Source organism: Taurulus bubalis (genome assembly GCF_910589615.1).
Source record: "Taurulus bubalis genome assembly, chromosome: 13".
Lineage (NCBI taxonomy): Eukaryota > Metazoa > Chordata > Actinopteri > Perciformes > Cottidae > Taurulus > Taurulus bubalis.
In genome coordinates, this window is record NC_136601.1 from 7,731,481 (window position 1) to 7,749,250 (window position 17,770).

General features: G+C 42.8%; 1 protein-coding gene across 1 annotated transcript in view; it reads left to right on the forward strand.

The window, feature by feature from the left end:
* slit3 (slit homolog 3) overlaps window positions 1-16,210 on the forward strand; it is a gene marked incomplete at both ends in the record, with an annotated part of 226,119 nt that extends 209,909 nt beyond the window's left edge. Inside the window, 8 exons of the mRNA XM_079228276.1 lie at window positions 30-167; window positions 868-1,108; window positions 3,691-3,821; window positions 14,347-14,501; window positions 15,034-15,194; window positions 15,348-15,505; window positions 15,648-15,853; window positions 15,957-16,210. Coding sequence (XP_079084402.1) covers window positions 30-167; window positions 868-1,108; window positions 3,691-3,821; window positions 14,347-14,501; window positions 15,034-15,194; window positions 15,348-15,505; window positions 15,648-15,853; window positions 15,957-16,210 — 1,444 coding nt within the window. The remainder of the gene's footprint in view (window positions 1-29; window positions 168-867; window positions 1,109-3,690; window positions 3,822-14,346; window positions 14,502-15,033; window positions 15,195-15,347; window positions 15,506-15,647; window positions 15,854-15,956) is intronic.
* Window positions 16,211-17,770: the final 1,560 nt, after the last annotated feature.

The window sequence follows — 17,770 nt, forward strand, 5'->3', positions numbered from 1 at the left end:
ATCCCATCCATATTTCTACGTCACTTTAGGTGCGAGTGTTTACCGGGCTATGTGGGCCAACACTGCGAGCAGGACTATAATGACTGCCTGGAGAATAAGTGTCAACACGGAGCGGAGTGTGTGGACGCCGTCAACGGCTATACCTGCGTCTGCAAAGAGGGTTTCAGGTGAGAGTGGTGGAAACGCACCATGAATGCGGCAAACGACTCGAACAGACACACAAAGTTACACACTGCAGGGCCAGACTGGGAGGAGACACAGATGGAGCCCCATAATCAGACACTTGACTGTTTTGACCCAGTGTGTATGTGTGTGTGTGTGTGTGTGTGTGTGTGTGCGTGTGTGTGTGTGTGTGTGTGTGTGTGTGTGTGTGTGTGTGTGTGTGTGTGCAGCAGATGCAGCTCCATGTGGTTAATTATAGCAGAGAGAAACAAATTCATCACAAGGGACAGACTGAGACAGAGAGAGAGAGAGAGAGAGAGAGAGAGAGAGAGAGGGAGAGAGACAGAGAGGGAGGGAGGGAGGAAGTTACAGGTATGCAGGAAACAAGTAGATAAAGCAGGCAGACGGCAGCTTTAAGGCAAAATGAAGACATTTTAAGAAAGGTTCAGACTTTCAAAGGTGCAACCAGATGCAGTATAAAACAATTATACACACAGAATCGGTTTGCCGTGCCATGCTGATTAGAGATATCCACTTCCTTCAGGACTATTACCGTTCCAGTTTCACCAATCTAATCTCCAAATGTAATTCAAAATCACAGAAGCAAGAACTAAACAAGTTTCATCATGGGATACGGACACAGCAAACCACCTCATTAAAACTCTATGAATAAGTTATCTTCTGTGTAATCCAATCCTCTCTCAGCGGGCTGTTCTGTGAGAACCCTCCACCAATGATCTTGCTGCAGACCAGCCCCTGCGACCAATCAGACTGCCAGAACGGCGCCCAGTGCCTGGTAGTTGCCGGGGAGCCCGTCTGCCGCTGCATGCCCGGTTTCTACGGCAACAAATGCGAAAAGATGGCCACCGTTCACTTCCTGGGTCGGGATGGCTACGTGGAGCTGCCAAGCGCGAAGCTCCGTCCCACGGCGCATATTTCATTACAGGTAACGTCACGACCTTTGACCTCCGCTAACAGAGTTTTGGTTCTGTAATAGAAAATGTCTTGGTTTGAAATAAACTAAACATGTATTGTAATGTATTCTGCTTTACTTAAGAATACAAAATCCTATCTTTTAAAGTATGTCAATGTTTAGAAGTACAAAAGCCACATTCTGCTGCACTACATGGAAAACATTTATGGGCTGCTTAAAATAGACCTGCAAGCCGCTCAAATCAAACCTATAGAGTTGCACGACTTAGTGCCGACGAGGCAAAGCAAACATCTGCCACACCCTCGGTTTCCATGCACACACACACACACACACACACACACAGACACACTTATTCACACAGACCATACATTTTGGACACCTGAGACACATACAGTATCCAAATAGAGAAATATTTTGGAAATCCTCCTTTTTGGAAATGAGAGTGTAAGTGAACGAAAGAGAAACAAGAAAAGGAGGGCAGTCTAATTTATATTTACCACCTGTTTGGATCTGAGTGTGTATGTGTACGTGTGTGTGTGTGTGTGTGTGTGTGTCTGTGTGTGTGTGTGTGTGTGTGTACTTCTGCGTTCCTGCCAGGAGCTTTCTATGTCAGTGCCAAGGTGGTTAAAACTCTACCAAGAGGCCCTGACTGAGGCAGGAGAGAGAAATGAAAAAAGAAAGAATGAAAGGGCCACAGCACTTCATAAATCACGATGGTTGTTGTTTTTTCTACAACATTTTTTCTCTTTACTTTCCGTCTGCATACCATTTTTCTCTTCGCCCACTTTTCTATATCTGACTTTCTTTTTCTGTTCTCTACATTTCTCCCTCCTGTTCTTTCTTTGCTCTGGCTCCATCTCGTCTTTTCTCCAGCAGCTTGTTAGCAGGTGTTGACTTGGCTATGCTCCATTGAAGCCAGAGTGTTAAGTGCTTGGCCCCTTGGCCCCATTTCCACTTGCTAGTTAGTTAGTGCTTAGCAGCGCATGCGAGCAAGTGTGACAAGTCAAGTGTGTCTGTGTGTCTGTGTGTGGGGGACATAGTTCAGGGACAGGTGTGGTGGAATTTACATTTTCTCTTCATTTTCACGCAGTTCTTTAGCGGTTTGACAGTGTGACATACCACCTTGAATTTCATTGAAATCATCATTAATTTACGAAAGAAAAGCATGGTTGCATGTTTGTTCTTTGCCGGGTCTGAGAAGCTGTGTAGATTTCACAAGGCTCAGACAGCCAACAGAGAAGTGGAACACAGTTGTGCCCAGAACGTTGAAAATGTTATCAAAATCAGTCAGTTCTCTTGTAGCATAACAAAGTATACCAGCAATGTGAGAACGAAGGTGATGAATGGTTTGCAGCAGCTGAGAACATAACATAATTACTTTTAATTAGCGCATTTGTGTGCAATCATGTCCTTAATAGCTACATTTATATGACTTAGTTTTACTTGGATGATGCAATGCATCAGGCTGCAGTGCTGCGTCTGCCCAGCAGCAGATGAGGCTTAACCCTCACTTTTGTTTTAACTAACTGGATGTGGATTTGTGTTGGGTTTCATCTTAAAAGTGTGCTGCAGTGAAATCATAATTATCTGCCAAATGACTAAATTAGACAATTAAAGCAACACAGACTGTACATTGGCAATCCTAATTGTGTTTGTCTATCTCACAACCAATATTCAATGAGTTGTGTCTGCTGTGTTGCCATAGTTATGTTTTCAAAGTGGGTCCAAACAGTTTCAATGGAGGCTCACTAGATGGAAGTGAAAGAATATGACAATACATACATTATGTATCAAAAGAAAATCACATGGAATACTCTAATTGTGTGTGATTTAGTTCAGAAATGCAGTAGTTTTGTGGAGTTTGACGGTTTCCCGGCTTTCCTAGAGTGTGAAACTAATAAATGCCTGAGGCACAGACGTTTTTTATTTATTTGGTGTCGTCTGCAATATCTGGTCATCTTGGCTGAATTGTTGAGTGTCTATGACAGGGATGTCAAACTCATTTTAGTGAAGGGGCCACATGCTGCCCATTTTGATCTCAAGTGGGCCGGACCAGTAAAATCATAGCATGATAATAACGCATACATAATGATAATATTTCTTTCAGTTTTTGGATGATAAACCCTATTTTAAGGTCTTTCTACAATAAACTAGAAACATAAAGACCAACAATTCAGACATCAGCCCACTGTTTACCTATATCTCTAGTAATGTCAGACATCAACAATAATTGGGACTGTGGTTCAATGGTTTGCATGCCTGACTTTCAATCAGAGGATCAGTGGTTTGAATCCCAGCTCAGATAGTTTCTAATTTTTTTTATTTTTTTATTTTAAGAATTAGCCCGTGGGTCGGACTGGAGCCCCTGGCGGGCCGGATGTTTGACACCCCAGGTCTATGAGATCAAATAACATTATCATGATCCCGTAGGCCTCCAATAATTGAGCGAAACTAAGGATGTAACCTAAAGGGAGGTTTCCTCAGCTTTGTCCGAGGGGAGGCCCCCAGTCTCCAACTTTAGAAAACACCTGATATACAGTACATCACCCATTGTCGTAAAAGATTGATCTTATCCACCCTCTCCGTCTCTCCAGGTGGCTACAGACAAAGACAACGGTATTCTGCTGTACAAGGAGGACCACGACCCTCTGGCTCTGGAGCTGTACCAGGGACACATAAGACTCATCTACGACATCGCCAACTACCCTCCCACCACCGTGTATAGGTAGGCCACACACAGACACCAGCACACTCTCACTTTCTTATCGTCGACATCGAAGAATGATTTGCCTTGCACAAATAGTGTATTCTGTTAAAAGGTCTATATTAAACATGGTTCAGGTTTTAAAAACTTGTTAACTTGTTTATATACACACTTGTATTCATTTCGATGGCTTTATTTACACTTTTTGAATGAAAGCTATATTTTGCAATGAATTCAGATGATACAGGGGTTCAAGCTAGGTTAATCAAAAAGTATATACACATATTCACATAGGGAAATTGTGTAGAAAACACTGAATAATTTCAAATACAGCTCTGGTTCAACGTGGGTTAAAGATTCACATGAATTCTCTCGCAAACATTGAAATCACCTTTTTGTATACACTGAATGAAGCCACTGTACTTTATAACATTTACAAAATTCAAGTGTTACAGAGGTTCAAGGTAATTCAAGGAGTCTTGTGAATACAAAAAGTACACACACACACACACACACACACACACACACACACACACACACACACACACACACACACACACACACACACACACATTCAGCAGCAACTAAGGTTTCAAGGATCTTGGTTTTTATTTACAGAACTTTAAGCACTTTTCAGTAGTTGCTGATCTGGCCATAAGCACATAAATCCACCAGCATATTCGTTCTTACACACACACACACACACACACACACACACACGCTAGCAGATACAGACATGAGCACTTCCCTCTAGAAACAAACATGAACTCAGAAAGATTCCTTTACAATCCTGACTAGACATTCATGTCCTAGACTGAAAGCCTCCAATTAAAACTTCAAACACTGGAAACAAAAGCTCATTCAGTCTGTGTAGCACCTTGGATATTATATGATAAACCTTGTTCACAGGGTGGAGACACACAGAGGTGAGCTAAGGAAACAATGATGGTAATCCAGGAAAAGACCACGATAATGTTTTCAGTCGTTTCTTGTATCAGGAACCATTTAGGGGTTTTTATGAAACATATGCAGATGTATTACAGCATGTGGCAATGCATACAAACACTAAAAAAGACCAAAAATAAACCTTCAATGCGAGACTATACAACATGTGCAAAAAATTACCCAATATGTTCCCATGTTTTGGAGTTAAAGTGACTAATGGTGGCAACGATTTTTGAAATTGGTCCGGCACGGAGGGATAACGCTGCTGCAGACGGCTGCAATGTAATCGCTCGGGGCAAATCCTCACCGTCAATGTGCGTCCACTAAAAGGGCTTGTTTTGGTGACTGACAGGCTCAGATTGTTATTATAAGTGGCTGACAACATTATGGAAAGAACCCTACACAGAGAAATAAAAGTGTTTTCTTGACTTTTCACTGTTTGTTATCGTGTCATGTGAGAAAGGAGTGCCGGTATTAATATTTTGCTGATTTCAACAATGTGGATGAGATTTCTGAACGAGACTTCTCTGCGCAAACAGACAGACGGGATCAAGTGAAAGGTAAATAAAAAAGTTGTATTCCTCAGTCGGCTTCCTTCCATAATGCTGTCAGACGCTTGTAATAACAGACACAAAAACATGGGTAATAGCGTTGAGGTTGAAAAATAATGAAGGTGATGCTGCAACCTTTTCTGTCGTCCGCTTTTCAGTTTTCAAATATCAAAGTCATTGTATCTTCTTAAAACAAGAAGGAACGTAGAGTTTGGAGTTACACAAGTTGGACTGAATCATAAGACATTTGATGCAGTGGCAAACAATTATTACAGATATAAGCCTGAGGGGTCATGGGCTTCTCTCAGCCCTTAGAAGACTACTGTGTAAGAATTCAAGACAACAACAACAATGCAATCTGCAGCCTTTTGTCATAGCATAGAATGTAATTCTGATGTTTTTGTCATGGTTTCCGTTCGAACACACCTCACCAATTACTATAAATGTGTTTTTTTTCTGGTAAAATGTGGCTATAATAAAAGGCTTAGTTGACATAATAATACACATTCACAGCATACTGTGTACGCTATGCAGCATGAATGTGTGTGTCGGCGTGTCACGCCTTATTGACTCTGTCCTCGCCATTTTAGAGGAGCACGCCAAGCTGATTGAAGGGTGGATCGACGGAGGTCAAAAGGAGGAGGGAGGGTTTGACAAAGATAAAGGAAAGATAAAAGAGAGACAGAGAAGAAGGCTCGACTTTACATTGAAGTAGAGAGAGAGAGACAGAGAGAGAGAGAGAGAGAGAGAGAGAGAGAGAGACCGTGTCCATCTTTGTCTGGTGCTGATTGGCTCTTATTGATTCTGTCTGCGTCTCTGTCTTTACCGTCTGTGGCAGGAGGAACGAGGAAGAGAGATTCGAGAGGGATATACAGTATGATACAAGATTCAATCCCATGTAGACGTCCAGTTTGCAACGCATGAACTGACAACAGTGCAAAACATACAAAACACTTGATAACATGCAACACATGCCACATCACAGCAATATTTCATTATCATTTGAGGTCTACTGGCAAGATGATGTGTGATGTAAAGTGTGTTAGATATGTACAGTGGAATATAACATCATATACTGTATCCACATTACTGTAACACTTAATGTCAAAGAGGAGTTTTATTGCACGAGGCAGGGAGTGAGCACTGCTCTGCCAATCCAAATAAAGCTGATATTTCTAGAATGTCTCGCAGTGGCAGATAATGAAAGGTGTTAAAGGAAAGGAAAAATAACTTCCAACATTTAGTCTAGCATGGAAAGGAACTCAAAAAAACTTGAAAAAGACCCAACAATACCACCGGTGTGAGACAGAGGCAACCAATCATCTTGACCAAGGTCTCATTCTTTATGGCAATTATACCAAAGTATGAAAATACATTTTAAAGTACTATATAAATATAGAAAATGCTTTCTGTACCAGTTTTGAATGATCGCACCAGGCAGGGTCAAATATGCCCAATGCAAATGAAGGCAGAGAGAGAGAGAAAGACAGATGCTAGTGTAAGTGGATGAATTCAAGGAGAGAGAGAAGGAAGATGGAGAGAGGAAGGAGGAGAAATAAGGGAGAGAATTTATTGCTTTCTAATATATTTAATATTCTTCTTTCTTTGTATTTCGATGAGCGATTTCTTTAAAGCGTTTGACGTCTGGCTTTGTGGTTTTTGGCTCTCGCTCTGTGCCTTTGTCTCTGCAGATAGAGACAAGGTCACAGGAGGAGGAGATGCTGGTTGCCTCACCATAATATGCAACTGGTTCATAACAAATTTGACTTTAGGATTAGGATTCTATGTGATCTTATAAATCCTGCAAGTAGCTGCAGGAGAAGAAAAGCGAAGCCACAATGTACTACTTCAAGGGCAAGATTGTTACTGCATCAGGCATTTCAATCATGATTCACTTAAACCCACTCTTTTTTTAAATGTCTAGTTTCAGGATTTGCACCCACAGGAAAATGTGCATATATTGTAGGTTACTCTGCAGTCAGTAGGTACCATGTGGAGGCGAAAAGTATAATTTGGGATTCAGTTGGACAGGCTGATTTATGTGCCATTGAACACGGTGTTCCTTCAACAGTGAAACCGCTAGTGTTGTTATGTGATGACAAATTCAGCATCGTTTCAGTTTGCTCATGAGACCTACTGCTACGCCTCTGCTGTCACATGTATTCATAGAAACTTTCTTTCTTCCACACCTGCTGCAGCGTAGTCAGATTTTTAAAAGTTACACTAAGTACATCTACATCATGTGTGGAGGTTATTTAGTTGTGTAGCATTGTGTTGGTGAATGTGACCTCTGTATCCTGTCTCCCCTGACCTGATTGGACCTGATGCATACAAACAGCTTAATTGTAATGATAATGTGACACCGTAGTGAACCCTGTAGGTGAGCACAGGGTCAGCTGGAGAGCAAGAGCCCTGGAGCTGGTATCCAGCAGGGAGGATATATGCCAAGAGGTCGTCTGGGTAGCAAGACTTCACTCCATATAGATTGTCCACTTTCCATTTCTGTTTCTTCACACGAACGGTGGTTTGTAATCTGGCTGGATAGATGAGTAGAAACCACCTCTGACTTATCCCAAATATGATGTAAACCGGAATATGTGCTAGTGTTCACAATACATGACGCATTGTGGAAAGGCGAGAGGAGGACAAGGGGAAGGGATGGTTAGAGAGGAAGGAATGAAAGAATGAAATGATAGGGTTAATCTAATTACCTGGCACAGATGGGGAGGGGCGGAGACTGGGTTGAAAAGGTCGAGTAGGAGAGAGAAGGACATTCGGAGGGACGTCTGGATGCATAGAAAGACAGATTGATCTGTTGAGAGGCAGACTTAGATAGAGAGATAGCCAGAAAGACTGATGGATGGACTGATGCGGGGTGGAAAGCAGGAGCGAAATAGCAGACAACAGGATAAAAAGAGATAACTGGGCGGAATAAGTTGCCCGCCAGAGGAGGAAGCAGGAGGGATAAAACAGATGGATAGAAACAGGCGAAATAAAAAAAGACCATGAGACACGGTTGAATTGGAGGATGGATGAAAGAGGAGTGAGGGATGACAAGAGGGATGGAGTGAAAGAGGGGGAAGAGCAGAGGGGAAAAGTAAACCACAGAGTGAGTCAGGGAATTATCCTTGTCTGGTGTTGTTAACTTGACACGGGCCACGCCTGAGAGGGAGACAGGCAGGCAGAGTGCAAGAAAAACTGTCAGAAGCAGAGAAAGAACGGGGGAAAAGAGAGACAGGTGAAGACAGAAAGGGGCCAAGAAAGTGTACAGTAGCGAAAAAGGGAAGATTGAAAGATGAGAGATAAAGATAAAGAAAGCCTTAAACTGGAAGACAAACGGAGGCAAGCGAGCATAACGTAAGAGGAGGCAGAGAAAAATGAAGATTGGAAGTGAGAGAAAGATCCTGTGACCCATAGAACCAAATCATGTCTGAGCACAATGCTCAGCACTAAGTAAACATTGTCTCCATGTTATGTTTAGGGTTAGCAATCTGGAAGGGGACGAGGCCCAGCTCCAGGCGTGGGGCTCATTTTACCACAAGCCTCTATGTATTCCTTTGCCTGTGCCATCTTTTGATTTCATGAGTCTGAGCATTGCAAATGGCCTATCTTATCCGTGCTAATTTGGAAATGCATTACAAACTGACTGAAACCGCATGGCCAGGCAGACACAGCAGGACGTCCTGCCACCATTCAACTGATACTGTCCAGGATGGCGTAACTATTTAACCAACACAATCTGAGCACAGCTAATTCTGGCAGATCCCGAACATGGCTCCGTTCACACAGTTACTGCGGTTGTACAACTGAGGGCCAGGTATCGGCGCCAGTCCCTGGGATGTTTCTGCGCGATCCCTGGGCTGGTTATCTAAACCAGAGAGCCGGGAAGAGCATCACGATCAAGCCAGTTTTTGACAACGAGCTGGAATGTAGCAGTGGTGTCCAGACCATGTCAAACTAATCCTGGTAATATGGTTGATCAGTCACCTCAGTTTTGAAAGTTAAGAATTGGCTTTGACTTTATTCAGTTGTGTGTGAGGCTTCGATTGTTGGATACCTTTGTGTCTAAGAGATTAAATTAAGTTTTCCTATGAAAGAGAGTATTGTAGCAGGACAACGAGGAGGCCTTGGACACACACGTACATATTGTGTACACGAGTGCTTTACACAAAAACACTGCAGAAAAGATACAAAGACAGTTACACTTAGAGGCACATCTGACCAGATGACATATGGACAGGAGGTACAACCTGCAGTAAAACAGAGGAATGTAATTAGAAAATACAAAGCGGAAAAAAGTGATAGAAGAGTCCATAAAAAGGAGTAAAATCTCAAATCTAAAAGATGCAGGGGGGTGGGAAGCAGAAGGACTGATTGTGAAAATAGAAATGTACTGTGGGTGATCTTTAGATTTGTCGGAAAAAGACAAAGGGGAGAGAGAGAGAGTGACGGAAGGAGCGATAGGAGACGGTTTGCAAATCCTTCACTGCTCTCATTAGCAACAGATGAGAGTGGTTATGCATGCCCGGTAAATGAACATGTGTGTGTGGTGTGGGAGAGAGAGATAGAGAGAGATTGTTGTGTATTAATGTGTTGCCCTTTACTAATGATGCACTAATCTCCCATCGGGTCAAAGAGAACACATCTACTGTTATTCATCAGCGAGCAACAGAGGGAGGGATGGTTACATGGAAGGAGGGATGGTTACATGGAAGGAGAAATGGATGATGCAGAAGGGTAGAGGCAGTGGGAGCGATGGGAGGACGGACAGAAAGGAGACAGTAAGACAGAAGTAGGGTGAGGAAGGACGATGATGGATGAAGAAGAAGAAGAAGAGAGAGAGAATACTAAGGGTCAGGTGCTGTAACTACTATACAATGTATACTTAACAAATACTTCACTGAATAATACTCAATATTAAACAATAATTAATACCAGTTTTGTATTTTTACATTTCGTGCCAGTTGTTGCAATTAGAATAAAATATTGGACTAGACAAACTTTAGGGTCGCATTTAGTAGTCTGAAAGGGTGGGAAGCCAGTGAGGGATCATGTGCTGAAAAAGAGGACCTGTTGAGACGCCTGTGCTGAAGGGTTTGGGGATCTGAGGGATGGCATGAATCCCCTGCATGCCTTCAAAGAAGATAAAGTTTACAGTGCAGTGGGTTGCATTCAAGAAGCGAAAAGTGAACCAGCTGAGAATTAAGGTGAAATGAGTTCTAGGTCCTGAGATACTAAAACGATAAATGATGATAGAAGCACTGCAAAGGTGAATCAACACTTGTAACAGTAGGAAGTTGGGCTGTTACATTGGTTTTCATAATATGGGACATAGTGTATCACTGTAGAGCCACTCTCCATGCACACCAACAAATGAACTCAGTTCCTCCTGATGTTTTGGCATCTAAAATAAATCTATACGGTCTGTATATGGATACATACTGAGACTGTCACAATCATACAATTTGTACGTACAGTTTTTAGTTAGAAACAGGTCATAGAATTGATTTGATGCCCAGATTTAGTTGAGTAAAGTGACCTAATCTCTGACCTGAATCTGGCTCTTAAGAACCGCGAGGCTGTGGTTAAAACAAACAGTTCATCCTTGAACATTATAGTTTTAAAACGCTCAGAGGCCATTCAAACATTCTAACGCTGAAACCTTATAGGCCTGAAACAACGAGCACTCATTCCTGGCGGTCTGCATCAAAACCCGACGAATCCCCTTCTGAAAAGTAGAAATTTCATCCGGCCTGCTTTTATGAAAGCTGAAAAGAGAAGGAAAACAGGGAAGGAGCTCGCCGTTCAGCAGCTGCCGTCTCAGAAATGACTAATTGAGGTTACCACGGCAATATGGGACTGGATTGTCTGTCTGCTGAACATCATTTTAATCAGATTGGGCTGCTAAACACACACACACACACACACACACACACACACACACATACATGAAATCATACACAGACATGCAGACTCACAAACATGCACACATGCATACAAAAGTGACTCAAACATACATACACACATGCACGTAAAGACTGCAAATGCATGTGACGGACCAACACACACTTACAGACATATTAATGTTCACAAACACACAAATTGCAAATGTGGTTAAGAAACACTGTAAGTAAATGATAGTGGTGCCTAATTAGATTTAACAGTGTAAGTGGATTTGCGTGGTTCTTTTATTTATTCTTTTCAGTCTGAGATACAGTCAAAAACCTGTAATTACTGCTGGGTTTGCAATTGATTCAGTTATATTAAAAACAAGCCAGTTTGAGTTTTTTTAGGACGTTTATTTGTGTGTGTGTATGCGCTCATTCAGGGTGTATTTGATTCCGGACTGACAGGAAATTGACGTCCCTTGTGGGTTTGGGTGAAACACGATGAGAGGAAGCGAGAGAGAGGCAGTTGAAATCTGCTACGGCTGTGTGTTTGTTTTTTATTGAATTCCATAATGGGCTGCCTTTTTACTAAAACACACGCCAAAACAGCTAACTTCAAAGAACCTGAAATGCACACTTAAGTATATATCATACACACACACTCATACACACATAGACACACAGACACACATATAAACACACAAGAGATATGTTGATTAAAAGAGTAGAAATGCACAGAATTTACTAAATATATATACTTAAACACGGTGTTAATTAAGATAATATGCATTCATATATTTTTATATTTGTAATAGGTACAATCACACACACACACACACACACACACACACACACACACACACACACACACACACACACACACACACACACACACGCACACATGCACACACTCACTCCCTGTAGGTCTGGCAACTACTCTGAGGGGGAAGTTTTGACCATCAGTCATCTACTGCCACCCAGTGGACCTTTGATGTCACAGCAGGTTCACAGCTCAGTGTGTGTGTGTGTGTGTGTGTGTGTGTGTGTGTGTGTGTGTGTGTGTGTGTGTGTGTGTGTGTGTGTGTGTGTGTGTAAAATGTGCCAAAATGAGTGAGTGAGGTTCAAACCGGTGCTCAAGATTCTTTTGAGAACGTCCTCAGCGCTGTGAGCTGCTTTTTTTATTTAACTTCCCAGACACTTGGATACATTTAAAAAAGGATGGAGTGCTTCTAGAATAAAAGTGCAGGAGCCTTAGAGAAGTAAAGTAGGTGGAAAGCACTGCAGGAAGGGAATTAAAGGAGGGAAGAGCACAGGGGGAAAAAGAGAGAAGAATAGGTGATACCATGGAGAACCCAGGAAGGAGAAAGAAGATGAGGGAGGGGAAGTGGAGAAAGAAAGGAAAGAAGAGGAGGATAGGACATGTATGGAGACTAGAGAGAACATACAAATTGAAGAAAGGATAGAAAGAAGCGCAGTGAGATAGACAGCTAATCTTTCAGGCTAGCAGACCATAATTCTGCCTGTTTGAAACCATGATTAAATTACACGGCTTCTAATGGAAACCATGTATGTGTCTGTGTTGGGTCTGCAGTGAAGTAAGAGCTCTTATTTTAGAAACCGTCAGCTCTATGCTGAACTAGATCGATGGCCAGAAGAACAGGGGTTTTATTTGTATTGCATAAATGGTTGCAAAGAATTTCAGATTTGCATTTTCTGTTCGAGAAGTAATCTGATTCGAAAGTGTATTTGTATTACAAGTCGATGTAGGACAAAGTAAAATGTAAATCAGTATTTAATAACAATGCCTTGATTCTTACCAATTGATATGTTCTTGCATGTAAACCCCACTAACTGCTATACTGTATATGTAAAGCCATGTAAGATGAAAGTTCCCACCAGTATATGTATGCGCCGTTGATTATTTACAGCTGGGGGGCATTATTTTTCTGTACTTTCTTTTTCCTTTTTTTATATTCACTTCCATTTCCTAATTATTTTTTTTCCAATTTGTCTTCTTCCTCTCCATCCTGTTCTGATGCTACTCCTCCACCATCATACTCTTCGCCTCATCTAATGTTACTGCTTCCGCTCCGCTCCCTGTGTTTCTCCTTTTTGTACGATCAGCATGTTCTGTGGGAGTCCCACTGGCCCGCCTCCAGAGCTCACAACCCTGCTCCATTGGCTGTTAATGTAACATCACTGTAATCTGAACGCTCTATAAACAGCCGTCAATCGAAGCTCACTTGAGGCTCCTTAGCTTGTTAGCCCATGAATGGCTGCAGACAAAGAGATGTATTGTCTGGATGTTTAGCTGTGGGAGTCTGAAGCAGACCACCAACGGAAAGAGTGGCTTCACTTGTTCTGTTGTGTTTTTGTTTTTTTCAATGTTCTGCTGGTTTTCTCCGGGTTCAGGGAAGGAATAACTTTGGTGAACGGAGGCACAGTCAGCTTTACCAGCGCACCATCTACCTCTCTTCCCCTCTCAGTCTCTCTCTCCCTCTTGTGCCAAACCACTGTCTCTACAGCTGTCTGTCTCCCCTCCAGCGAAAGCCACTTAGTGGGGAATCTTAGAGACACACATTATCACAAACACACACACACACACACGTTTTTTTCCCAGGGTCAGACATGGTGCGAAAGGTCATGATGAGGCTCCTTCTTTAGTGGAAACATTGTTTTTCACCAAAGAATATCAGAGAAAGAGAGCGTCTTTCTTCAACACAAAGGTTTTAAGTGGTTGAGTCGTGTACATTTAGTCTCAGCCCAAAGCTCCAGTCCGTTTGAATACGCAAGACTGATCCATTCTGGCCCGATGTTAACTAACCATGGCCTAGATCGAGAGCACAATAGAATGTTTTTTTAAAAGAGGATGTATTCAGTCTGTTTTATGTCTGAGAATAGCATTCCAACATATATTTCCCTCATTTCTTTTTCATTTGGTTCGGTCGATTTGCAAACACAACAAAACAAAAAAAAAAGAAATGTTTGACTTGAAAATGTTTGGAGTCTGTTTTGTGTCTGGCGTTCCCAGTTTGCTCTATGGTGTTTTTTCCTCCCTAATTCTCCTGTCTGGTGTAGAATTCAACCGTAATTTATCATAATAGGAACCATATTGAAAATACACCCCTCCTTTTTTTTTTCTCCTGTGTGTGTGTGTTACAGCGTTGAGTCTGTGAACGACGGACTCTTCCACGCGGTGGAGCTTTTGATTCAGAACCGTTCACTGAGCCTGGTGGTGGATAACGGGGCCCCCAAGAGCCTGGGCAAGCTGGCACGCCAGCCCTCCGTCGACCACAACACCCAACTTTACATCGGAGGTACGCACACACAACTTATACATGCATCCACACACACTCAAGGACACATGTTCTGAACAGACAGATGTTTCTTTTCCCCGCCCTTTACTGCCTTTGTGTGGTCGCGCTCGTATGTTTGCCATGCATGGGAACATACAAATACACCCACAACATGCAAATACCACACACATACTAAGTCCCAGCAAGGGATGTGGTGAAGAGATGGAGAACTGTTTTTGTTCAACTTTTCCCAGAAAAAAAGGACAAGACACGCCCCTGAGAACAGTCAGCCTTTTTTCTCAAGTACTACATAGAAATATAATGTTGTTGTGCAATAGTAGGAGCTATAACGCCGTATTCTCACTGGGGAACTGTGTTTTACTGAAAGAATCTGTCAAGAATGAAATCAGAGATGAGTGAAGTGTGGATTTTTTTCTCTGCTTCTCTTTTCTTCCACATGTTTGATCCCATTTCTCTTTCAATTCTCATTTTTCTTTGTTATACATTTCTCATTTATCTATAACTTCCTGCCTTGTTCTCTTCCGTCTCCCAGGAGTACCATCTCAGGTGGTGGCCTCAGGTCTACGACCCGGCCCTGAGCGTTCCCCTCAGGCTTTTAACGGATGCATCCACAATGTCCGAATCAACGGGGAGCTTCAAGACCTGAGTTACAGAGCCGCTGGAGGAGTACGACTGCAAGGGGTCGAGGGCAAGGTAATTATATGGGGAGGATCTGAGCCATCTGAACGTTTCATGCAGCATCACAATCTCGTTCAGGTTACACCCCATCTGCTCTCTTCTATTCGCAGCAAAAGGCCCCTTCACTTAGCTTCTTCTTGACGGTATTGTCTCCCTTTCTATCACCAGGCTGAGGGCATTCTCGCAGGGTGTCATTCCTGCAGTGTGTGTGCTCAGGGCGCGTGCAGGGAGGGCGGAGAGACGGGGGTAACGTGCGATTGTCCTCCGGGACGCAGCGGGGCCCTGTGCGACCAGACGACAGCACCGAGCGCCTGTCAGAACAGCCGGTAAGCCGAGACGGAAGAAACCGGACTGCTGCTGCCGTAGTCGATACATTTACACTGCGAAACAAAGACGTTCATGACATCTGACCCCAACAGAACCCACCTCCTCAAACCTGTCTGCCCTCTTTCCTTCCTCTCACTCCAGATGTGTTCACGGTCTGTGTGTGCCGAAGGGTCGGTCCTACAGTTGCCAGTGCAGTGAGGGCTACCAGGGTCAGTACTGCGATCGGCGGCAGGAGCCGCCAGCCTGCAGGGGGCAGCGCTGTGGGCACGGGGAATGCCGCGTGTCAGAGGGAGGAGAGCCCGTCTGCCACTGTCAGCCGGGGTACGCCGGGCCAACCTGTGACACAGGTAAAACGGAAAAGGATATGGAGATGATGCCATGATTTGACAAATATCAGAACATAGCCTATAATGTGTGTGTGTCTTGTGTGCGTTCTCCCTTGATGTCCAGAGCTTACATGTCAGGGAGAGATGGTGAGGGAGCTGCTGAAGCGCCACCACCCGATGACAACGTGCACGTCCACCAGCAAGATTCCCCGCATGGATTGTCCCCGATCCTGCCAGGCAGCAGCACCCCAAGGTGTTTGCTGCGGGGTCACCAAAAGCAGAAGGAGGAAGGCGCTTTTCCGCTGCACCGACGGCACCTCGTACTCCGAGGAGATGGAAACTGCGCTGGAGTGCGGCTGCTCCAAGTGCCCGTTGTAACAGCACCGTTTTGTTAGTTCGTTTTGCAACACCCACCGCTGCCATTTTGTGAATTCTACACGTCTACGAGGCTGTCGCTCTGAGATGTTCTCCACGTTGATGAGCACCATCATTATGTGATTTCTTTTCTTTTTTTACACATTCAGTTTGACCGCTGCCAATTTGCCGCCGAGAGAAACCACAAACGGAAAACAAAAATGGGACATGTGTGCGTGTTTTTTGACAGAGAGAAAATATATTGTAAGATATAAGTGAGAAAAAACATAGAACTTATTTTTATTATGGATTTTTTTTTTCTAAAAGATGATAAAAGGACTGATAAGTTGTGTTTTTTTTTATGTGTTGATTATATAATGTGTTATATAGTATGGAAAGTTATTTTGTACCTTGTAAGGAGGAAGAATACACAGCAAAATAGATTAACATTCCTTAAAAGTATATGAATTTATATGTTTGTATAAATCTATATAAATATATACCCTAACCCAACGAATTCTATATTTTCAAAGTGTATTTGCATGATAATGTGAGTGCTGATGTGTGGGAGGCTTTGGACACTGAGAGGAAGGCGGAGAGAGAAAAGCTCCCTCGATTCCACGACAAGGAAAAGGTGGCGGCCTTTTGATGGCCTCCCTCTTGGAGAGAAAAAGGGAACTGTATGTGCCTAGCTAACCTGCTTCACTATATAATGGACATCATCCTCACATGTGAGTTCTTTGAGAAACCATAAAAGACTCTTTTCACAGAGATGTATAACACATTGTTCTATGCTGTGTTATTCTTTAGTTTGCTGTTGCACACCAGACTTGGAGCCACTTGAGGTTTGACATGAAGACATTTTCTATTCATTAAGAATTAAACATTATAAGTGAAGAATTCCCATTCAAATCAACAAGAGTGAAACCATACTGTAAATGTAGCATCATGCCTATTAGCTGCTGATATTTAAAATCAGTTTTAATCCTCGGCAAACAAGGAAGCCATTTTTAATCAAACCACCCATCTTTAACAAGAGCAACTTGATGCCATGCTGAAGAGAAGTGTTTCCCTGCATCCTGAGGTAGAACGTGGCAGGTGTGCATCACTGCTGGTTCTAGTTGTTTGTGGTGAGAAGTATGCTCTGTTGCACCTGTAACCACCTCCAAATGTGATGTCACGGTGCACCCTGGGGTGCGTTTCTACATCACGGCAGGGAGGTCAGATGTTAAACCACTGGAGGAAAAACAGCAAAAACAAAGTGCTCAGCTCGTTTCAGTTGCTCTTTAGATGGATCCTCAACATCTGATGATTTTCTGACTGGGCAGGAAGATCATTGAGAGAAAAGCCGGTATGCCAAAGTCAAATATATTTGCCTTAACAGATAAGTATGTGCAAAATGATTGATGGGAATTGTTGATTTATACAACTTCAAGTGCCTTGGTGTACTTATTTTTAAATCCAAAAATGTTGCTGCAATATTGTAAACCACTGCTACTGAATGTTGAACGTCTCCACGACAACACAATCAAAATGATATAGTGGCCTTTCTTAGTTCCCAAAGAAAATGATGCTGGCGATAAA